The following is a 24,659-nucleotide window of genomic DNA, read 5'->3' as shown; positions in this document are numbered from 1 at the left end:
GCAGGGGGCAGTAGAGCCTGCCCTGGGTCAAAAAGCCCCTGTTGGTCCTCCCTGGGAGGCCGGCTTCCTGGAAGTGGACCTGTGGATTGGAGGTGGGGCAGGGCTGGAGCAAACATCCACACTCTGGAGGAGAGCTCCCCAGAGGTGAGGGAGAACAGACTAGCTTGCTACCCACCATACTGGAAGTGAGGCTGCCACCTTGGTGGTGAGGGGAAGGGGGTGCATTCTGGACCCTAAGTGCCCCAGACCTTTGAACTATAGCAAGATTATGCTCAAGTGGAGGGCTAGGTGGGACCATGCTATGAGGACTCTTCCCCTGGTCCTGGCCAACATCCTTGGGGCTAGCATCGTGTCCTCTCTGCCCCACAGCAGAGGTTGGCCTGCTGACCCATGGGGACCTGTAGACAGCTACCACCACAGGCCATGTCAAAGGGGATGGTATTGGGGTAAATTTCTGGACAAGGTGGCCCTGACCTGAGGTCTCCTGGGGTCAAGCCTTGGAACAACCCCCTATGCTTTCAAGGCCCACCTTCCCCTTCTGCCAGATCCTGCGGAATCCCAAGGAAGCAGAGGCATTCCCCTGGGACCCTCCCATGCTGTCCCTGACCCCTACCCCGGGGTTGGAGGAAGCACACAGACAATGGGGGTCTCTAGCATAGAGCATATCCATTTATAGATCTCGGTCTGTCCCTGTATGTGGATCTGCAAATCTCTACAGAAGGGAAAGTGAGACTTCTCATGTAAAAATCCAAAATACGACTCTGACTATGAACACCAGCAGGGCCGGTCCAAAGCGTGGCGGTGAAGCCTCCATGGACCAGAGCTCCCAGGCCTGGGAGTGAAGGCACTGGGTTGGACAGGCAGCTGGACTGCGTTCCCATAGGCCCAGGCAGGGCTGCTGCGTGCCTGCTCCCAGCCAGCCGCAGCCCCTCTTTCTGCCCAGGCCCTGGTCCTTGCTCGCTGCCAGCCCTGAGCTGAGAGTGGGGGGAGTGGTGGGGGTGGGGGTGAAGGGCAGCCCCACCAAGCTCTTCCTGGGGCTTCTAGGAGACGGTGGGGTCCTTGGCTTTGGAGGGCTCAGAGCCCGTCAGCAGGGAGATGGTGGGGTCCTCTGAGTAGTCATCCCCCTCGGAGAAGTAGGAGCCCTCCCCTAGCTCGAAGAGCACAGGCAGGTCGCTGCCCCCCATGTCCACTGGCCCAGGGTCCACCAGGAACAGGGGCTGTGCTGTGTACTGTACCAGCTGCTTCCCTGTGGGGTGGAGGGGGGCGCGGGGTCAAGGTGGGGTGGGGCTGGAAAGGGCACGGGATCAAGGTGGGGTGGGGCTGGAGAGGGCTCACTCACCTGAGTCCCTGCTGCCGCTCTCTGCCTCTAGGGGCCTGGGCGGCTCTGGAGGGGCAAGGAGCTCTTGGATCTGCAGACACAGGGAGGGGACATGTGAAGGCTCCTGCCCCTCGGCCTCCTCAAGACCCCTGATTCCCATTCCCTATGCAGCCCCCACGCACGCTCGCCAAGCTGCTGTCCAAGTCGGGGAGGCTCATGTCCGGCACGGTCATCGAGGGGCTGAACAGCTAAAGGAGAAAGGGGTCAGGAGTCAGGCAGCTGTTGGGGCTGGAGTGGGCAGGGCTGGGGTGGGGGGCACTCACATCCATCAAGGCGCTGGTGTCCACACTGAAGCCGTGGCTACTCAGCATGGTCTGCAGGTTGTCCAGGTTGGAATCCATGGCGTCCAGGTGATCACTGAGTTCGTTCCTGGAGGTGGAAGGTGGGTGACGCATGGCCTCCCTGGGCAGCCCTCCTCAGTAGGAGCAGCTCTGGTACTGGGAGCCCGGTGGGAGGGTGGGGTCAGGCAGAGCTGCGGACAGCGGGAGGCTCTCAGGCCTTGTTGGGTTTGCTCCGGGGGCAGGCTAGACAAGGGCTCACCTTTGCATTCGGGATAAAGTGAAGATGGAGGATGACCAAGAGCATTTTAGGTAGGGGACTGAGGCTGGGCCCTCTCCCCGGGCTGACCAGTGACCCCAGTCCTGTGGCCGCCCCGCCCAGAGCAGGGGTGCAGTTCCCAGCATGGCAAGCTAGTGTTGACTGAGTTTGCCGGGTGGGAGGGGCCCTTCCCCAGCACAGCACTGACTCGGGTTGCTGGCACCCACCCAGGGGTCAGTACGGTTGCAGACCTGAGGCCACTCCCTCGGCAGAGGCCCCAGTGCCTGCCTGCTGTTGGGCTCTGGTGAGGGAGGACCGCAGCTCTGGGGGATCCCTCCTCACTCCCCGGTGGGGCAGCGCTAACCCTGGCTGGACTCGGCCATGCAGAGAGGAAGAGGAGGGGCAAGGGAAGAGGCGAGCGACCCCAGACATCTGTGGAGCGCGAGCCCAACTGCAAGATACAAAGACAAGAGCCCCCGTTGCAGGGCCCGGCAGCTCTGTCCCTCTCGCTGGCTCGCTCACCCGCCTAGGGCAGCTGGAGCGAGGTCAGCCCGCTCACCGTCTCCGGCCTGGTCTAGGGCCGGGCTGGCCAGCACACAAGGCGAGGAACCCTGGGAAGGGCTGTTAGGGGCGGCCCGTCACCACCAGGCTCCTGCGCAATGGGGACTGTGGCCGATCTGGTTAGTGTCTGTTCCCACCACTGCCACCAGCTCCGAGGCTGTGGAGGCCCCGGCTCACCACCCAGGCCCCTGAATCGGGGCTGGGGCTGGGGCTGGGGCTGGGGCTGACTCACTTGTCGAGGCAGGCCACGCTGAGGCACTTCTCTGGGGCTGAGGCAGACAGGGGTGTGGGCTGGTTGGCTGAAGGGGCGGTGGCCGGCTCGCTGTCCCGCAGAATGGAGTCGATGAGAGCGGTTGGGGACAAGGCTGTCTCCACGTCTGAGGAAGGCTGCCCGGGGCTCACCTCCTCCACCTGTGGGCTCTGAGGGGGGCTGGGAGGTTCCTCCTTGATGCGCACCCGGGGGCTGCCTGACAGGGGCCTGGACGGGAGCAGGACGTTAGCGAGTTTTCAACGCGCCCTGGCCCCACCCAGTCCCACCCGACCTGTTCCCCAGGCGGGGATGGAAGGGTTGAGGTGCAATGAGGTGAAGAGGCCCCCACCTTTCGTCGATGCTCCCACCCGAGGAGGCGGAGGGACTAGTGGGGACCAGCTCAGTGATGTCTGAGATGATGGGGCCGGAGCCGGCTACAGGGTCCGGGGAGAAGAGGCTGGAGCCACTGTAGGCTGGGGACGGGGCCTGCAAGGGAAGCGGCTGGAGCATGCGCACGAGGAGCGCCCTGCTCCCTCATCCCCACCCCCACCCCAGTGAGGTCAGGCGCTCACTGTGAACGGGGCTGCGCCATGCACGTGCTCCAAGGAGTACTGTCGGCTGTACTTGGGCATCGGGTGTCCAGAACCACTGTCGCTCAGCATCAGGGGGCTGCGGGGGAGGGGCGGGTTAGCTAGGGCCTGCGCTACTGCAGGGCCCATCCAGGGGTTAGGCAACCCCCGCGCCTTACATCTTTCTCTTCACTCCCAGGATCCGGTTTGACTGCACCAGGGAGATCAGGAACTGGATGAGCTGTGGGCAGAGACCTCGGGTCACCTGGCTGCCGGGCTGCCCACCCGCCGGGGCCGGGCCCCGCCCGCCCCGCGTGCCCTCGGCCGCCCCCCTCACACACCTTGTTGACGACCTTCTGCTGCTGAGCGTGCTTCTGCCGCAGACTGGCCACCTCCCTCCAGAGTGCCTCGTTCTCACTGCAAGGACCCAGGGTCAGCCAGGCCAGGGAGGGGGCTGACCACAAAGAAGCCTTCGGGCAGGCTGCCAGGGGGCCTGTCCCTCTCACCATGAGGCTGGCCCTCTGGTAGGAGTGGGCAGGGCACCTCATTTGGGGCTCTGGGGGAGGGCTCAATGGGTGTCCTGGCCTCAACTGCACGGGGTCTTCTGGAAACGGGGCTATGCAGCAGTGCCCACCCCGACTCCACCGCACAGGCCCAGGGACCTACTGCTTCATGGCCAGCAGTTTTGAGTCCATGCTCTCCTGCTTCCCCTTCATCAGCTGCACGTCAGTCAGCAACTTGCTGACACTGTCCTGGCGAATTCTGATGTCTTCGCTCTTGAGGGTGGACACCTGGGTCCCCAGGGGAGAGAGGCCAGGGTTACCAGGTTGGCCCAGAGCATGGGGACCCTGTTGTATAGGGGAGGGGAGCATCTCCCTGTGTAAATCAGGGACGTGGTTCAATCAGTCAGCCTCCTCCCCTGTCCCTGCACCCCCAGAAGAGGGGTGGCTGAAGAGCAGTGAAGAGGGGGTGGGACGAGGCCGTGGCCTCAACACACGGTAGGGGCTGGCCTGGGCCAGTCTGCATGGAGGAGCCATGCCGTTGCCTGGGAGGTGGCTACTCACGCTGGTGACTTTCCTCTTGATGTTCTCCAGGAGCTGCTCCTGACCGCGCAGGAAGCAGGGATGCTGGAACTCGGTGTCGTCCTTCTCGGGCTTTACTAGACCGCCCTGCTCGATGTGCACCACTTTCCGGAAGCCGTCTGCACAGGACAGGGACCAAACTGATCACCACCAAGTCTGTGCCCAAAGCCACTGGCTCTTCCAGTTGGCTATAGTGATTGGTGGTCCTGCCGGTGAACCTCAGGGGGCTGAATGAACTGGAAGGCCTGGGCTGCTCACATGGTGGAAACACCCCAGGCACTTAGGGCCCCTCTTCTTAATGTGGGGTGGGAAGGCGGTGGGTTGCAGACACCAGGCCAGGGAGCAGTGAGGTCACCCTCTTCCTCTAATCTCTCCATGGGGAGCTCAGCTGTGTGGGGTGGTCTTCACTGTGCCTCACTGTCTTCACCTGAGAAACAGGTCACAGCACCAACCCCAAGGGCTGCCAGTGAGGCGAGAGGCAGTGTGCTAGGCAAACTGCTTAGGGTAACTAAGGTTTGGGGGGCCCCTCTGTACAGTTCTGGTTGTCACAACCATGGGTGGGGCAGGGCGGGGCTGCTACTGCCATTGAGTGAATGAAGGCCAGGAAGCCCCTCACAGGAAACGGCTGACTGCGTGTCCACTGGGCCTGGCTCTGGAAGTCTGGCCTCTACCCACAGACCCTCATCCCAGGCCTTGACGATCACCTGAGGCCAAAGGCAGGCAGAGGTCCTTTGGAACAGCTGAACTTTTAGGGAGCTGTTTGTCAACGGTAGGGGTGGGTGGAGCAGCGCCCAGACCTGCAAGGCCTGGAGGGTGGGGTACTCACACATGTTGAGTTGCCGCACAAAGCTGGCCATGTTGTTGTGTTTGAAGTATTTGGGTAGCACTTCTTTGGCAAACTGGCCCTGGTCAAACACGTGGAAGCTGTTCCCGCTCTGTCAGGAAACAGGGTGGGGGTTACCGTCTGAGCTCCAGGTGCCATGGCGGGGGCCACACTCTCATCACACGGGGCTTGAGGAAGACAGCATGTGCATGTCCCTGGAGCTCAGCCAGACATGACACCTCATCTCTGTCCCCCAGAGGACTGAGTCTTGCTGCAGCCAAATCCTGGGTGGTAGGGCCGTATAGCAGAGAATGCAGACCCAAGAAGACTGTGTGCGTACCTTTCCTGAGAGGGGGCGGGACCTTCCCCAGACCTCCGGAAGTCCCCAGAAGCCAATTTAAATTCATCGGTGACTGCCTATTTGGGGTCTTTGGCTCTAACCAGAACATTTTCCCCCAAAACAGCTACGACCCAAAACTGAGACAGCCAAGGGAATGGGCACTGCGCTTCCATCTGTAAGGGACAGGCAGCTGTGTTCTCACTCGCAACTTCTCTTTCATTTGACAAGTGGGACAGAAAACAGACTTGTCCAAAAATCGCATGTGACCCTTTCTCTTCCCATGCTTTCCGAAATTCAGTCCCAAAGCCGTTAGGTGGGACTGACAGGTGTCTGTGCGGTGTAGCCAGGAGGCCCTAAGAAGGGCTCAGAAGACTGCATGGCGTGTGGTGTGGGAAAGCGGTCATAGAGCGGACGTGAGATGGCCCAGAGCAGGAGCAGACAGTGAGGAACCCAGCCCACCCAGGGCAAGGCCAACTGGCGACCCTCAAGGTGACTGCCCAGACGAAAGTCACTATAATAAAGGACAAGGGGAGCCAGAGTTCCCATTTCCAGAGCCGAAGCAGCGTACTGTGTCTCAGTGTGTTGGTAAGTGCCTTCGAATTGGATTCTACTCATAGCAACCTTGCATACGGTTTCCGAGGAGAGGCTGGTGGGTTTAAACCAACCTTGTGGTTAGCAGTCCAGTGCTTATCCTACAGCACCATTCCAGGGCTCCTCTAAATATGTAGAGATATAAAAACAAATATAGAGTAAATGTGTGAAGTCAGTCAGAACACTGTAAAAGCATTGAGTAAATTGGTAAATACAAGGGGGTTTCAAAGAGTTCGTGGGAAAATGTCAGTATCTTTTCATGGCATTTTCCCATGAACTCCTGGTGTGGTGCTGTGCGCTAATGCGCTGGACCGCAAAGTCGGTTTGAAATCACAAGGTCGCTGGTTCAAGCTCCCCAGCTGCTTCTTGGAAACCCTATACAGGGTCCTATGGGTCAGAACCGACTTGACAGCACTTCACAAGTAATGTCTTAGTCACATTTCCCAGAAACCTGTAGATTTACCACAGACTTGCAGCAGCCAAGGGAGCATTTATTGAAGAAAAGTTGCTTTTTCTTAGTAAGAACACCTTGTCCCCCATTCCCAGTCCTGTCTCCCTCACAAATAATGCACCCATACATGTGATGTGTGGAAAGGATGAAGTTAAACACGTGTTATTTGCATAAAAACATGGTCGTCACCAGCAACGGGCAATCCTGGATTAAACCAGCAGTGGCTGCCACTTTAGGTGAGAATGTTGGGGCTGCAGCACCTTCAAGGCCCATGCCCAGAGAAAGGTGGTTAGCGGACCTGCCTGGCAGTTCTATATAGGCAAGACCCACTCTACTGCAAGGCTGTCTCTAAGGGACTGGACCTAGAGCATCCCCCAGAGATGTTTGTTATAAATATTAACAAGCACTTTTTAAACTTTGTGGCTGCCTAAGGCAGTGGATAACAGGATAAACAATGGCTGCCCAGAAAGCTTGAAGAAAAAAACCCTAGAGGATGGGCTTTGAGAAGCTCCAGAATATTCCTGGGGATCTAGAGGATGACACACATGAAAAGGGCTGTGTGTATGTGTGTGAGTTCACACGAGGCCTAAAATCTCATTTCAGGCTGAACCTGAGTTTCTGCGCAGAAGGAAGGGAAGTGTCCCGGCTAAGTGTCGAAGGAGCACCCAACACAGAGACCCCTACGCAAAGACTGAGAGATTTACTTTACCAGTCCCAGGTGCTTAAGTTATTAGCTGAATACTAAATTAACCAAGTAGAGATTTCAATGGCAACACATACAACAAGAAAACACGGGACAATCAGTGAAAGACTTACAATGAACAACAAACTGTGGAGGAGTCAGGAGAATCTGATGTCCAGAGTTGGCACCCTGTTATTTAGACTTTAAAATCAGTCATTTAAGGTAGGTTCCAAGAATGAAAGGCACAAAGGCAAATGGAAGATTGAGGTTTCATCACATGTTGTTGTGAAGCGCTGTCAAGTTGGTTCCCATTCACAGCCTGAGCCCTTGTGGTTCAAAGCGACCTTGTTGTCCTGTGCTTTACCCACAGTGCCACACCAGAACCGCACAAATAGTCAGATTGTAGAAAAGGACCAAATAGATATTCTGAAGTTGAGAGACACAATAACAGAACTGAAACAAACTCCTCGTGTGGCTCAAGAGCAGATTTGAGTTGGGTGAAGAAAGAATCTCAGAGATTCATCAAGCAAGATCATGCAGTCTGAGGAGCTGCGAGAAAAAAAGAAAAATAGAGCCCAAGGGGTATGTCCAACACACCGTTACACATACCAACATATGCATAATGAAAGAAAACAGGCGGAGAAGACATTTTTAAAAAATAGTGGCTGAAAACCCCACAAATTTGATGAAAAACATATATAAAAAGTTTACCAAGGTCTAAGTAGAATACACTCAAACAGACCCGCACCTAGACACATCATAGTATCAGAAAAGTCAGAACCAGCCCATTATGTCAAGGGGTCAATATGATTACCTGCCAATCTCATATCAGAAACAATGTGGTTCTGTTGTGCGTGAGGTCACCATGAGTGTGTGTGTGGGGGGCCCTGACTTGACAATAACCAAGATAATTGTGAGGAAGTGTCAGACAAACCCAAATTAGGGGCCATTCAACAAAAGAACTGACTGGCAACCTTTCATAGTGTCAAGGCTAAAAACCAAAGGAGAAGAGCGACTGTGTGCTGAAGACCTGGGGGGCACAGGGCAAGGATTGCATGGAGGGGATTGTAACCATGGCAATGAGACGATATACAACAGAATGAATGTAAAACTAATGTTCTCCCATGTAAACTACCACATAATTCACAATAAAACATTAAAAACAAAAACAAAAAAACCCCAAAGGAACAAGGAGGGACCAGTTCAAGGTCAGAGACGGTAGTGGCAAGCAAGTGCAGCATGAGATTCCAAACTGGACACACTGCAAAGTTATCACTGGGTAGCTTGTGAGATCAGGACTGGATTAAAATGATCTCCTGTATCCACGTCTGTGAAGCTGTGCTGTCTGAGCTCGTGTGCACAAAGTGTATACTAAGTATTACTCCCTAACGTTTAGGGTAAAAATCTCCTTCCTGTACCGCTATTTCTTCTCTATATGTGGTTATTTTAAAGCAAAAGAAAGAAAAATTGCATTTATAAAAATCAAGGAAAAAAACCTGTTGCTTAGATTTCAAAGACAGATCTAACTCCAGGTATAGCTATCACAGCAGTTGCCAAAACCTCTCAGACGGTCCTACAGGATAAACACTGGACTGCTAACTGCAAGGTCAGTGATTCAAACCCACCAGTTGCTCCTTGGAAACCTTATATGGGGTTACAAGTCAGAACTGACGATAGCACTTAACAACTACAACATTTATGATATTAATGCACAAATACAGATCTGTATGCAAAAGTTTAAAAAGTATATAATGCTTATAAAACAGAGAGTACCTAAGTGACCGGAGGAGTTATACCACATGATGGATTGGAGAACCCAACACAGTAAAGCTCCCCATTCTTCCCAGACCCATCTGCCCTTTTCACATGGAGGCATGGTTTTTCACCTCCTGCTTGCTTCTTATTTTGCAGTCTGCCCTTGAATGCCTTGCCTGATGTGGAACTTCTGGACATCATGATTTGGGGAGGACGAGGGCTTAAGCCCAAGTTGAAATAGCAATCAGGCCAGAGAACTGGGTCGAGTCCCAGTGCTTACCCTACGGGGCCAGTACGTGCACCTACAAGTATTTTTACCTGGTACATGGTACAGTGGTGTGCAGGTGGCGGTGGTGGTGAAATGCCATTGAGTCAGTTCCGACTCATAGCGACCCCGTGTAGGCTTTCCAATCACTCACCTTATGGTTAGCAGTCCAGTGCTTATCCTAAAGAGCCACACTCTATTACATTTATAGCTATTTAATTTTGTATGTGGTACTGTTTTTGGTTATTTTAATGTTTTATTGTGAATTATGTGATAGGTTTGCATGGGAGAGAACATTAGTTTTACATTCATCCTATCTTATATTGTTTCATTGCCATGGTTACAATCCCCTCCATGCATCATCACCCTACCAAAGGGTAGACACTACAATGCTGTCCCCCGGTCATCAGTGTATGTGGTACTGTTTTGAAAAGTTTGCTTTACTCCTGATCATTGGTGGTGGTGTGCCGTGGAGTTGATTCTCATAGCGACCTTGTACAGGGTTTCCAAGGCTGTAAAACTTTACGGGAGCAGAAAGCCTCATCTTTTTCCCTGGTACTTTAGAACTGCTGACCTTGAGATGAGCAGCCCGACTCGTAACCACCACGCTACCAGAGCTCCTTGATCATTGCTAGTATGTAAAAATACCAAAGACGTGTGTTGATTTTGCTTCTAGTTAAGTGTTGTTGAGTAAGTTCCGAGAATCAGCTAGAGATTTTAAACCACCAACCTGTGGTTAGTAGTCCAGTGCTTATCCTACAGCGCCATACTAGGACTCCAACCTTGTATCTAGTGACTGCAAAATTAATTTTGTTTAGTGGATTTTTGTGTGTGTGTGTGTGTGTGTGTGTGTGTGTGTGTGTATATATAATCAGGTCTTTTGTGAATAGTTTTTTTTTTTTTCTTCTCAAATGTTTATGCCTTTATTTTTCTTGTTTTATTGTATAGATGGATAGTACTTGCAATTGTATAGTTAAATAGATGTGGTGAGAAAAGACAAGGTGCTTTGTTCCTTGAAGGGTTATAGCCTTTGTCCATGAGTTATGGTAAGCGTAGCATTTTTATAGATCCTGTTAATCAATTTGTGCATGTTCTCTCCTATTACTAGTTTGTTGAAGATTTAAAATTAAAAACCATCACGAAGGGCAGATTTTGTCTACTGTGTTTTCTGTATCAATAATCTATTGCTCTCAGTGTAGTTTTCTTTGTTGGGCTGTTGATAATGTGGATGACACGGACTTGATTTCGAGTGTTGAACTAGCCTTGCATTCCTGGACTGAATCCATTTGATGCGGAATTATTTTGATATTTGCGGGACTTGATTTACTAACATTTTAGAAACGATTTTGCATCTATGCTATGAAGGATCCTATTGGACCCCTCAGGACTGCTTTTGTCTACTCTTGATATCAGAAAGACAGCGTTATTTCTTCTTCAAATGTTTGGTAGAATTCACAAGTGAAGGCACCTGGGGCTGAAGATTTGTTTTCCTCACGGAGATCCTCTCAGATGGACAATGAGGTAAGGAAGATGGTTCACTCTGGGGCTTTATCCCTCTTTAGGGTCCTGATGTGACACTATAGGGTAATAAGCACTAGACCACAAGCCTGCGGTTCAAACTCCCCAGCTGTTCCTCGGAAACTCTATGGGTTGGAATCGACTCGACGGCACTTAACCACCACCACCTAGCAACCCTGTATAGGGTTTCCGAGGAGCGGCTGGGGAGCTGGAATTGCCGACCTTATGGTTGGAAGTCCAGCAGCGATCCTACAGCGCACCAGGAGTCCCTCAGCCCTGGGTAGTAATTAACTTGACTTTTCTCTGAGTATGCCTTTTCCAGAATGTCATTACAAATGGAGCCGTCCAGTTGGTAACCTCTTGTGTTGGGCTTCTCTCACACAGCATGGTACATTTGAGATTCATCCATATGTTACGTGAGTCAGCTGTTTATTCCATTTCAATGCTGAAAAGTATTCCATTGTAAAGATGCTGTTTTGTTTATCCACATGCCAACTGACAGCCATTTGGGTTGGTCCAGTTTCTGGTTAGTTATGTATAAAACAGCTATAAATGTTTGTGTGCAGGTCTTTGTGTGAAGGTGTATTTTCATTCATCTTTGAAAAAAGCCTAGGACTGCTGAGCCATGGGGTAAATGTCAGTTTAACTTTATAAGAAACTGCTGAAATGGACTGGTATCGACCATTTCCAATCAGACTATCATATGGTTTACTAAGCTGGGATGACAACTTGGAGAGGAATCGTCTTACATTCAGTATTAACAAGAACACTGCAGTACCACAGTGTCTGTGATGTCATAGTCACATGCTTATAGGTAAGACCAAGGAGCTCCGTTAGCACAGTGGTTGGGGTCGGGCTGCTAACCGCAAGGTCAGTACTTCGAAACTTTCAGCCGCTCCGTGCGAGAAAGATGAGGCTTTCTCGTCCCATAAAGATTTACAGGCTTGGAAACCTCGTACAGGGTGGCTGAGTTGGAACCAACTCCACGGCACATGAACACCACCACCATAACCATAGGGTAAGACCAGTTAATACCACTGGTATTCAAATTTATATGCTAACCACTAACGTCAATGATGAAATTGAAGAATTCTACCAGTTTTTTCAGCCTGAAATTGATCAAATGTGCAATCAAGTATTGATGTATTAATAATCACTACTGATTGGAATGCATAAGTTGGAAACAGGCGCTTTAGTGATAGAAATGATGCTGGAGATCGCATGGTAGACTTTTGCAAGACCAAGGACTTCTTCATTGCAAATACCTTTTCCAGCAACGATACACTTGGACCTCACCACATGGAATATACTGGAATCAAACAGACTTCATCTGTGGGAAAAGAAGATGCGGAAGCTAAACATCATCAGGTAAAACAAGGTCAGGGGCTGACTGGCACAGACCATCAACTGCTCATACAAGTTCAGGCTGAAGCTGAAGAACATTAAAACAACTGCACAAGAGCCAAATTATAACCCTGAGTATATCCCTCCAGAATTGGGAGATGATCTCAAGAATAGATTTGATGCAACAGACATTAATGACTGAAGAGCACAGGTGTTATGAAGAAAACAAAAGGCCGGTAAAAAGCCAGGGAAAAAAGAAAAGACCAAAATGGATGCCAAAAGAGACTCAGACTTGTAGAGTAGCGTGAGTGATGAGAAATGAAGTAAAAGAGCTAAACATAAAATTTCAAAGGACAAATCAAGGAGACAAAGTATAATGAAATATGCAAGATCTGGAGTTATAAAACCAAAAGGGAAGTAGACACTCAGCATTTCTCAAACAGAAAAAAGTGAAGAAAAAAACTCAAGTCTCCACTTGGAATACTGAAGGATTCTATGGGCAAATATTGAACGAGGCAGAAAACATCAGGGAGAAGATGTGTGAGATGCTGTACCAACAATAATTGGTAAATGTTCAAACACTTCCGGCTGGTACCATGGTCAAGAAGTGATAGAGCTGAAGAAAGCAAATCAAGCTGCATTGAAGGCTTCAGTGAAAAACGAGTCTCCAGGGATTGACGGACTACAAACCGAACTCTTTCAACAAACTGATGCAGCACTGAAGGCACCACTAGTCTTTGCCAAGACATTTGGAAGACCGCTACCTGGCCAACAGACTGCAAGAGATCCATTTGTGCCCCCTCCAAAGAGAGGTGAGCCAGTGGAGTGTGGAAGTCACTGAACTATATAATTAATATCACATGCAAATAAAATTTGGCTTACGATAATTTAAAAAATGCTTGCAGCAGTACATCAACAGGGAGCTGCCAGAAATTCAAGTCAGATTCAGAAGTGGAATGAAGGGTACTGTTGCTGACGTTAGATGGATCTTAGCTAAAAGGAGAGAATACCAGAAAGATGGTAACTTGTGTTTTATTGACTTCGGAAAAGCAGCATCCAACAGTGTGGATCATAACAAACTACCGATAACATTTTGAAGAATGAGAATTGCAGAATTCTTAATTGTGCTCATGGTGAACCTGCACATGACCAAGTGACAGTCATTCAAACAAAACAAGGGTTTTCAGATCAAAAAAAGGTGTGTGTGTTACGGTTGTATCCTTTTACTATATTTACTCAATCTATATGCTGTTAGGAGAAACTGGATTATATACAGGAGAATGTAGAGGAAGACTCATTAAAAATCTGTAATTTACAGATGAAATAACCTAGCTTGCTGGAAGTGAAGCAGACTTGAAATACGTACTGATGAAGATCAAAGACCACCCTTCAATATGGACTACATCTCAATGTAAAGAAAACGAAATTCCTCACAAATGGACCAATAAATAACATCTTGATAAATGGGAAAAGTTTTAAGTTGTGCTTTGTCTCCTTTATGATAAGATCAGCTTATCACTTTTTATAAAAAAGCCTGCTGGGAATTTGATTTGGATTATGTTGAATCTGTTTTTATCATAATAGTTTCAGATTTCAAGAAAAGTTGACAAGATATTACAGTTCCTCTATTAACATCATACATTAGCATGCTATATTGGTCCTCACTGATGAACCAATATTGATATATTACTAACTAAATGTTTGCACCATTTATTCACATTTTCTTAGTTTTCTCTTAATGTCTCTTTTCTTTCCCAGGATCTCACCCATCATTTACTAAGAGCGCTTCTTTTTGAAGTTTTTATTGTGAATTCAGTGATAGTTTACATGGGAGCACACTGGTTTTACACTCATCGTTTCATTGCAGGGATCACAATCTCCTCCATGCATCATCATTCAACAGGATTTGCTTCTATTCCCTCTGCTTGTTTTTTGTTTTTTCTTTGTGTGTGTGTGTGTGTGTGTGTGTGGGATGTACACAAAAACACTCAGGAATATAGAATCATTTAAACAACCAAAGGGCACATTCTGTAAGCCTGCCTTCTGGCCACCAGCACTCAGTCTTTCTCTTTCCATGAGTCTAGGGTCCTCATCTCTGCCTGTATCTCTGGTGTTGCACGCTGCTTCTCTGGATAGGGTCCCACATTCCGTTGGTGCTCTTCTCCCTTGACTGTAAAAATCCCTGACTTTTCAATGATCTGGACAGTTCTGAGGCGGTACTGCCTTCTGATTTGGATTGTCTGATGTTTTTCTCTTATCAGGAAGTTTCTGGAAAGGAAGGCCATACAGTAAGGGTGCGTGCTGCAGCTGCAGTTCCTCACTGATGCTGCTGATCATGGCCACCTAGCTGGACAGTGTGTGAGCTTGCTTGACTGTAAAGTAACTCTTTCTCCTCCTCATACTGCTCTCTTGGGAAGGAAGTCACAGGGAAAGGGTGGGATGTGCATACCACCTCTTTGAAGGGGAATTTCCTTGCAGTTCAAATCACCAGCTGCTCCTTGGAAACCCAACACAGGTTTGCTTGAGTCAGAATCAACACCAACATCCTGCTTCCTCCCTACGATTCTTGTGTTTCTATTCCTTCTTCAGTCCCAACACTCCTGAATTTTGTCCCCAGGTAAATGGTTGAGCATTCTGTGCTGTGCATACTTCATAGTGTTGTTGTCCCCTCTATATACCTATCTACTGCTTGACTGAAGATTGAGGCACAAGGGTGAGTGCAGTTCCCGATTCGAAGGGTGACCAGTAATTCCGGTCTTCTTTAGGATTTTGAGTTTTGTTGCACTGTCTCCAGGCCTTCTAATGTGATTTCTTTCCGAGTAGTTGGTAGTGGTAACAAGGCAGCATGGAGACCTTCTGATCTCAGAGTCACGGGGACGGATGTTCACATGTTCTAGTCATCATTGGACTGACTGTTTCCAAGTGTCTTCAGTTTTCATCACTCTTCTTTGCTCTGCATACAGAGACCAACCTTAGAGGGCCACTCATGAGCTTTAAGAGCCCAGCCACTAACCACCAGAGTAGGATGTAGAACATTGTGTTTGTGGACTTCGGTGTGCCAGCTGACCATGGTGTCCTGAGCCCCCGGGGCCAGCTACGCATTCCCTCAAGGTATCTGATAAGACCTACAGTTTTCAGGTCATATGGATACTTTTTAAATGAAGCCATGTGCTCAGGGATGAGTGCTGTTGGGGCTACAGAATAAGTACTGGACTGCTAACTGCAAGATCAGAAGTTTGAGTCCACCAGTTGCTCCATGGGAGAAAGATGAGGCTTTTTGCTCAAGCAAAACAGCCTTGGAAATCCTGTACCGGGTCGCTCCGAGACAGTTACAATAGCATGCTAGTGGGTAGCAGCCATTAAGTTGTGTGCCACTCTGGTATTTCACTCAGTTCCCTCAGAGCAGTGGTCTCAGGGAATCCTCCAGTCTCATCGGGTCCAACCAATCCGAACTTGGCAAGAATTTGAGTTCTCGCCCATGTTTTCCCCCATTCTGTCAGGGTCCACCTATTGTGGCCTTGATCAGAGCGGTCAAGGAATAGTAGCGGGGCACCATCTAGTTCTTCTGGTGTCAGGGAAGACGAGGCCATGGCTCGTGCCGATGGCTTTCTTCACAGAGATGTTGGTTTCCTTTTTCTCCTGATGAGGAGAGACTAATACTTATGAGCCCAGATGACACACACCTCACTCGGATGTAGAAGGTGAACCCTGTGGTGCCAATTGACTGAGCTGTCCAGTAAGATTAAGGCCCTAAGCCTTTAAACCCAGAGACCCTATCGTGCAAGGTATTTGGTCATATCTGACAAGGATTTGTAACTGCGTCCTCTATGAATATGTGCACATGCATCTGTTCCCATAAATGTAAGTACTTAAATCTGAGCACACATTTGTACCCACCTGTATATCGCCCCCCCCCCCCACGCCTATTTACCCACTGGGACTATATATACCCGCTGGTTCTGTGCCCTGTACATGCTAGCTGCCTAGGCTCCCCAGCGTTTGAACAACTGGGGGGCTCACCTCAGCTCTGCTCCACTTGCTTCCTGATGCCTGAAAGGTGCTCCTCGGCACTCTGCCTTAAAGGTTACATGCATGTTGGGCAGGTCATGAAAGCCCCATCCTAAAGGGTCAATGAATCGCAGAGCGTCTGCTGCTGAAGAAAGCCTCTCTGTCCACTACCCTGAAGTCTCATCTCACTGCCTCAGTGGGTCAGGTTTCCCCTTCTCTGCAGCCAAACAGGTGGTTCTTGGAGGGGTTCTGAGCTTATCATTCAGATATAAGGAAACCCTGTGCTTTGAAATATGGAAGACCAGGGAGAAGTGGCTGTCCAGCATGTGAGTGTCCTAGTGCCGTTGGAACAGTACCACCGAGTCAGGGCTTCAAACAGAAATGGATTGTTCTCAGTCTGAAATACTGGTGTAGCACTATAGGATAAACACTGGACTGCTAGCCACAAGGTTGGTGGCTCAAACCCACCAGTTGCTCCTTGGAAACCCTATACAGGGTCGCTATGAGTCAGAACTGACTCGTCAGCCCTCAGCAACCACCACAACAGTCTGGAAGTCAGTGATCCGAGATGGGGTTGTTGGCCTAGCTGTTTCCGCTGAGGCTCTTGTCTCTCTTCCGGCTCCTGGTGGCCACCTTTGTCCCTCACTCTGGCATCTACTTGTGTGGAAATGAGCAGTCTTTGGTTTTTGGCAGCACACCCACTGTGTTCCACACGGTTCTCTACTCCAGTCACATTGCCAGTGTCAGGTTCACCACACAGTCTCCTGACCCATGCAGCCACCGGAGCAGATCCTGGGTCACTCTCCCAGCCCCAAGACAGCCACTGCTCAGCTCAGGACAGGTGCTGCAGGCCCAGCTGAGGCCCTCCATGAAGGCCACACACAGACACTGGCTCTGGCCTTCCAGAAGCGAGATGTAGGGTGGGTATCTGCAACTCAGGTTCCTGGTCCCTCCCACCCTGAGGGCATGGGGAGGGGGGAGGGCTCCTGTTGCCTTCAGTGAAGGCAGTGGACATTGCCTGGGGAAAGAGCTCACACTGCAGACTTGGTTTTCCTATTTTCAAGCTCTGACTGTTTCTAGAAACATGGTTTCTTATCTCTAAGGTGTGAAGTCAGTCTTCCATGTACACAGGTGTAGGCAGATGGAAGCCTGACTCAGCACTGATACATACATGATGTGTCCATCAACCTGAAAGCCACTACCCAACCCACCGTGCAACACGGGGCGGGGCTTCCTGTCCTTGAGGGCTGTGCTCCCCTGGGGGCTCTTTTGCCAGCTCAGTCAGTGTCTACTTCATGGGCGGGGCCACAGCCAATGTGCTGTGTGTGTGAGCAGGGTGGGTCTAAGCACAAGCCTACAGGCTTGTCCCGCCGCCTCCTCTACCTCTGAGCTGAAAGTGGGGTGTCCTTCCTATGTCAGAAGTCCTGGGAACAATATATGAGTCAAATGATCCTTCCTTCTGATCCTGAAGCTGAGTCCTCCCTTGGGTGGGGATGGGTGAGCATGCCCATGCACCTCTCAGCAGGCTCCTGGTGTGACCTCATAGGAACACCTGAGCTGGTACCTGACTCCTGCCTGACCACAGGACCAAACCCACATGGAGGCCCCTCCAAGTGGGATTGCTGGGACAGTCACAGCCTGAGGCCTGCTGCACCTTCCCAGGCTGTTTGGCTCTGGGACACTATTTAAGGAAGTGCTTGCTCCAAGGGCTGGACAAGTACAGGTCAGTCTTGTGAGTTAGGCACTAGGCCTCTTGTCCCTGTTCCCTCTTAGCAGAAGACTCCCAGTATAAGCAAGAAGGCCTGAGACCAAGATCAGCTCCCTCACGCCTGGTGCTGACCCCAGCCCACTCAGCCTGCATGCTGACCAGGGAGAACCAGGAAAGCCTCTGTGGACCCTGCCCAGGTGGATGGAGAGCTCAGGTCTCGCCTTTCCCAGAACCTGCAGAGGATCCTGGGTGACAGAAAGCAGGCCCCAAGCCCTGAGGGGCGGTGCCTCACAGCCTTTATGCAGAAACAGCAGGCTAGTCCCAGCAGGCTCCCTGGTGCCCCTCCCCCTCCTGGGAGCTAAGGAAGAGGTGGGGAGAGAGGGTCAGGGATGAGCCAGTGCTGGGCGCTCTCCTCCAGCTAGGAAGTGTTGAGGTCTAGAAGGGAGGGATGACAGGCAAGAACACGAAGACACAGTGTGGGGAAGCCCACTGCCCTCTCCAGGGATCTGTGCCTGCCATTAAAGCATTGTTAGTGCTGTGAGATCAAGTGCTGGACCCCAAAGTCAGCAGTTCAAACCCACCAGCCACTCCTTGGAAACCCTATCTATACAGGGTCACTGTGAGTCGGAACTGATTTGATAGCACTCAACAACAACAAAGGTGCAGGAGTGAGGTGAGGAGAAGGGGAAGACAGGGCCGAGGTAAAGCTTTCCTCAGAAGAGCACTGACCGAGGGAGCCGAGAGGCCAGGGCAAAAGGCTGACCTTCTCTTTATCCCCCAGTGACCCCAGGCAAACATCTCTTCATTCTTAGTGGATCAAGGACCAGTCTTTGGGTGGCACAAATGGTTAACACACTCAGCTACTAACTGAAAGGTTAGAGGTTCGAGTCCATCCAGAGACACCTTGGAAGAAAGGCGTGTTCACTGAAAACACTCTGGAATGCAGGTCTGCTCTGACACACGTGGGGTTGCCAGGACTTGGAATCAACTGGGCTCAAGGGACTGGCCTAGGGCTATACTTAGCGGCCAGAAGCAACCTGCCCTGTCTGTCACACCTCCAGGCTACTAGTCAAGTCAGACGCACAAAATCACAGCCAGGATGGGAACAGCTGACTGCGCGCCAACTCCAGACACAGTCAGAGACGGACTTCTGCCAACCCGAGCTGAGCTGTCCGGTCCTGCAGGGTCAGGTCTGTAAACAAGTCTGCTGCTGGGCAACGACTAGAGACGCCCCACAGGAAACGAAAATCAAAGCCCACGACTGGCGTCCGGAAAGACATCGGAGATCTATTTCAGATTATGACATTTTACTTTCTGTTTCCCTCCCCTCTCCTGAGAGCAGAGCAGCGCCCTGAGACTCAGCGGCCGAGTCCTGATTTGCCTTTGAGTACCACACTCTCGTAACCAGTTGTAGAGAAAAACGCTGTGGTACATACAGTGCGTGTTAGGGACACTGGGCGCTTGTTCTACAGGACATACAAAAGTTAGCAAAGGGCCAAAAGGATGAGAAGGTCCACGCTTCCCACGCCTAGGAGCCTTCAGTTGGGCAGGAGCGGAACAAGGATCAGGTTAAGACAGCGGCATCGCTTGAGGCTGGCTGCTATGGCCAGAGCTCGAACGCTGCAAAGACCACGAGTTTTGGGAGTCCCTCAGGGCAAACTTGGGACCTACAGGCCTGGGGATGGAGGGCGTCCTTCGGGAACTGCCTCTTCCTCGCCCCACCCACGGGGGCTGAGCGGCGGGAATCAGCCCCCCGCCTTCCCGGGCTCCCACCCGACGCGCGAGCGGCCTTGGCTCCTTCCAGAGCGGCTGCTCTCACACGGCGGGCCGGGCACCCTCCCCGTCTTCGACAGGCCAGCGGCCCCCTCACCGGGCTCCAGCAGATGAGCGCGTCGGTGTCCGGGTCGCTCACAAGGGTCCATAGCTTGGTCAGGAACGCCGGGACGTTGCTGGGCCCTGCCGCGCCGGGGCCCAAAGGGAGATCCATGTCGGACAAAGCAGGGAGGGACGGGGGTCAGCGACCGAGAGCAGAGGCCGAGGATCCGGCTAGTGTAGTCGCCGAGCCTGCCGTCCGCGCTGCTTCGCCGCAGCCACTCTCTGCGCACACACAGCCCCGGGGCCTAGCATGGCCGCCGCCATCTTGAGACGGGCGCGCTCCCGCTGGCACCGCCCGCCGGGGCGCGTCCCCAGCGGCGCGCGCGCTGCCGGCATAGGCCCCGCCCCGACCGCTGTGCGCCTGCGCAGAACGGCCCTGCCTCATCAAAGTGGGCGGGTGGGGGAGGCCACGCCCCCGCAGACGCACGCGGCTTGTCGCTGCCGGAAACTGTCGTTTGAGCGGAGCCGGCGCACGGCGGAGCATGGCGGGAGCTAGGCGCGCGGGGTCCGCGGCGGCAACGCGGTCGCAGTCGGGGAAGCGGCCCGCTGAGCCGGAGCTGGAACTGGAGGAGGTGACAGCGGGCTCAGGCCGGGGCGGCGGGCCGTGGTGCGCACTGGGGCCGGGACACATCCCCAGTTTATGTGGTACCTACGTAACGCGTGGTGACTCGTTGCTGCCTCTGATTCGGCGAGGGACCCTCCCGGCCGGAGCAGAGGCTGCGCTGAGAGGTGGCTCCAGGGCCGGAGAAGGTTTGGGAGATGAAGGTTGGAATGGAATTTTCCTTGAACGGAAAGGGTATCTGTGTAGGGCCACTGGATCTACACTTTGCCGTCAGCTGCCTGCGGTTCAGTACTAATTCCATAGCCGGTGCGGAAGGCCGGGCTCTAGTGTCAGATAGCATTCTCTTACCAGTGGCCGTTCATGCAAACAGCCAAGAAAGTGTGTGTCTGGGCTGTGGCTGGGTGCGCGGAGTTGAGTCGTGTAGGGGTCCAGGAATCCAGGAAAGGTGACTTCTGGTGGTGGTGGCATCACGGGAGGGGTGACAGATAGTCTGGAATCGGGGAGCAGTTCTATGGGGCTGGAGGACAGTGTCTAAGGAGGAGAGAAACAGGAGGAGGATGGGAGTGGAGCAGGGACCATCTTGACATTCTGAACATTTCAAAAACCGGGAAAGGGACGCTACTTATGTACAAACACTTCGTGGGATTTGTTTTTTTTTTTTTTTTTTTGGTTTGAGAGGATTCATCGACCATCCCAGATCATTGTTTATTGCTTTTGTAGTAACTGTCGTTTTAAAAGCTTGCAAGTTACTGTCTACTCCACACTTGGTCTCTATTTCCCGGGATCAGCAGATTGAGGAAGGCCTCAGGAACAGGAGGAGAAAATGCCCTGTGTGTCTAAATCTCCTCCTTGAACAAAACTTTCTTTGGCATGAAACCAGAACTGAATGGGGTGAAACTTTTGAGCAAAGTTCTATAGAAAAATCTTGATTCAAAGGAAGAAAATACAAAATAGAATTTCCAAATCTCATGTACTCTAGACTTTTGGAGTCCTGGTGTGTGGCGCTGTGGGTTAATGCGCTGGACTGCAAAGTCCAGTTTAAACCATGAGGTCACCAGTTGCTCCTTGGAAACCCTATACAGGGTGGCTATGGGACGGAGCCAACTCGGTGGCACTTAATAACAACTAGACTTTTTAGAGCCATGGAGGGGGGTAACTCTCTGAAACCATCGGCCTGAGAGCACCTTCAAACCATAAATCTTCCCTAAAGTCTTAAAACCAAGCAGCAGTTAAGCTTAACCAATTAAACAAAGGTCTTGCTGGAGCGTTATGCTCTTTGAAGTTATGTAGTTGTGCTGAAGGATATAAACTAGGCTGCTAAACACCAGGTCAGCAGTTGAAAGTCTTTGCTGGAGAAAGATGAGGCTGTCTGCTCCAGTGAAGACTGAGTCTCAGAAACCCTACACGGGACTGTTCTCCGTTGGAGTTGGGTCAGGAGCGGTGGGTTTGGTTTTTGGTTTGGACATGGGATCAAAGTGACAACAGCAAGTCAAAGATTAGATAGGAATCTTAGAGGACAGTGAGTTTCTTTTAATCTTAGGTGAACAGCTCAAAAAGAGGGTGAAATGGTCGCACACTCAAAGAATGGAATCCGTGGCACTGAATTGCACAGGTTGAATCGGTTGATTCCGTGTATGTTTTGCTGTGTGTATTCTCAACAGTAACAGATGAATGAAAACAAAAAAGAACATTTGACCCTGCTCCTCAGATAAACACCTATTAGTATAGTTGGCTTTTGAATAATGTGTGTTAAAGGGTTAAGGTTACACAATGTGAGCCATGTGTGTAACCCCCATACAGTGGAAATCCAAGTGTAACTTTTGACTCCCTAAAAACTTAACTTCTAAAAGTATACTGTTGGATGGAAGCCTTCCTGAAAACGTAAACAGTAGATTAACACATGATTTATACATCATGTACTCCGGAGACTTGGTGTGACACTGTAGGATAAGTACTGGACTGCTGTGCACAAGGTCAGTGGTTCAAACCTACCATCCGCTCCTTGAGATCCCTACACAAGGTCAGTAGGAGTTGGGACTGACTGGACAGCACTTAACAACAATTATATACTGCATTCACGTAAAAGCTGTATTTAAAATATGAGATTAGAAGGTATCTTGTCAAAAGTGCGACGTTTTCATGCTGTACTTTAGACGTAGCTGTAGCAATGGCTTCACAAATTTCTTCTCTGATTTTTACAGTGGTCCATAGAGTGGATTCGTTCTTTTTTTTAAATGTTTTGTTGTAAATTATGTGATAGTTTACTTGGAGAACATTAGGTTTACTTTCATCCTATCGTATATCTTTCATTGCTGTTGCTATAATCCCCTCCATGCATCACCAACCAACCACAAGGTATACTCTGCAAGCCTGCCTCCCGGTTGGGTTGTCAGCACGCAGCCCCTCTCCCTCTCTGGGTCTAAAGTCCCCAGCGGCTCCATGTCTCCATGAATGATGGTCTCTGCCTCCATCTCATGCATCACTGCTTCTCTGGATAGGGTCTTGCTCTCCACTCTTCTCCCTTCTTGGTCCTAGGGACCTCCACTCCTAGATTGCAAAGTCAATCACTCCCCTCCTTTTGCTACAAAATGTCTGCCTTACATTTCTAACCCTCACAATCTGTCCTAATAACAATTATTCAATATTATATCACAAGAGACCCGTCCTCATCTACTTTCATCAGCCCCGCCCAGACAGATTGGATACTACTCACTGGAGAGTCTACCTTCCTCCACGCCCTCTGGATCTAGGTTCCCTCTTAAAAGCTTGTAAGCCAGTCACTTCTTGCCTTTGTAGGCCTCCCCTGCCCACCCCCACCCCCCCAATTTTGGGTAGCCAGTGTCCAAGTTGCTCATCCTTGTCTACTCTGTAGGGAAGGAGTGGGAATGATCCTTGCTGTAAAGATTTGTTCCCTTTTGAGCTACTGCATCCATAGGTGTAGGTCAAGTTCATCAAATTGTATCAGATTACTCTTTTTTTCATCTTCTTTCCTCTTCTAGTTGAGCTCTGATCATCCAGTCATTGAAGCCAGGTCAAGTGGGTATTATCTGCACGGATGTATGTTCTTGTGCATATGCGCTCTCTTCTTATCAGCTGGACACTTCACTCTAGTTCTCTGTGGATATGTCACTGACTCTGGGCCCAAGAGTCCCCAGGTCTTGCCACACTGTTGTTGGCCGACCAAGTCTCCACCTGGGTTCACAAGAGTCTGTTGAACGTTGTAGGGCTTAGCTCGCAGCTTCATTGCGGTTTTTCCCTCACTTCCCCTTATCGGTGACGAACGTTGTCACCAATCAGAGCGTGTATTCCCATTGAGTCTTTGTCTTGGAAGGGGGTTTGCTCTGAGGGGACCCGACCACTAGCCTTGATGTCTCCTGGGCGAGCAACTTGCTTGTTCTTGTAGTAATCAGTTGATCTGCCTATATTGTATTGTATTTTCCTGTGGGTCTTTCTTTCAAGAAGTATCTTCTGCTCTAGCCACTCCAGGATGGTCTGCTTGCCCTTTCAAGTGGAAATTTCCCACCTCTGAAGAATCTGGATGCAATTCAGGATTCCACCAGTGGTCTTCTGTAATGCAGAGGCTCCACAGGAAGCCTCCTTCACTGGGCACATTGTGGCCCCATTTTGGATATTCCAATTAGTTAGAGGCAGACGCCCGACTTTCAAGCTTTCTACGGTGATATTTCTGGCTATTCCTTTCTCTCTCCTTCAAGTGTCTTATTTTATAATGGTATGCAAGGGAAACCAAGATTCATAAGACTGCCAAGCATCTTAACATTATTTCCCCCCTTTCCCCCATTCCAACCATGTCTCAATCCCTGTATCCCAGAGCCCTGTTGTTCCTAGGTTGTACATACTTCATTATTTACTTCTGCCCCACTTAGGCCATGCAAACCTGTCTAGTTGTTTTCCCGTCTGCTTTGTTCTTCCATTCCCCTCCCTCTTCTTGTGTATTGCCCCCTCCTTAGCACCCAAACTATCCTGTGTCTATTCCCTGCCCTGTGCTCCACCTTCCTTCCCCTTCCTCCCCTCACCCCATACCCACATCCCGCTAACCAGCTAAGAATCCCCCCCACATACACACATACCTTTAGGGTGGGTTCTTTTTCTTAGTCTTTTACAGTAGTGGTCCTATGCAGTATTTCTCCTTTTGTAACTGACTAATTTCACTCAACATAATGTCCTGAAGGTTCATCCATGTTATGTGGTGGCTTCCAGCTTCCTTGTTATTCTACAATGTAGCATAATATTCCATTGTGTGCATGTACCACAGTTTGTTTATCCATTCTTCAGTTGATGGGCACTTTGGCTGTCTCCATCTTTTTGCTATTGTAAATAGTGCTGCTATGAACATTGGGGT

The 24,659-nt window shown here is 50.7% G+C and overlaps 1 protein-coding gene across 1 annotated transcript; it reads right to left on the bottom strand.

The window, feature by feature from the left end:
• Window positions 1–1,040: 1,040 nt before the first annotated feature.
• On the bottom strand, window positions 1,041–19,849 carry HSF1 (heat shock transcription factor 1). Its single transcript, XM_006830776.1, has 13 exons — window positions 19,733–19,849; window positions 5,204–5,312; window positions 4,360–4,496; window positions 3,962–4,086; window positions 3,637–3,712; window positions 3,475–3,536; window positions 3,299–3,395; window positions 3,076–3,212; window positions 2,709–2,954; window positions 1,642–1,747; window positions 1,501–1,566; window positions 1,340–1,409; window positions 1,041–1,246 (listed from the first exon to the last, which is right to left on the bottom strand). Exons 1-13 carry the CDS (start codon window positions 19,847–19,849, stop codon window positions 1,041–1,043), a joined length of 1,554 nt encoding a protein of 517 aa, XP_006830839.1.
• Window positions 19,850–24,659: the final 4,810 nt, after the last annotated feature.

Source organism: Chrysochloris asiatica, unplaced genomic scaffold (assembly GCF_000296735.1).
Source record: "Chrysochloris asiatica unplaced genomic scaffold, ChrAsi1.0 scaffold00001, whole genome shotgun sequence".
NCBI lineage: Eukaryota > Metazoa > Chordata > Mammalia > Afrosoricida > Chrysochloridae > Chrysochloris > Chrysochloris asiatica.
The sequence above is the reverse complement of the archived record's forward strand: the minus strand, read 5'-3'. Positions and strand labels throughout refer to the sequence as shown.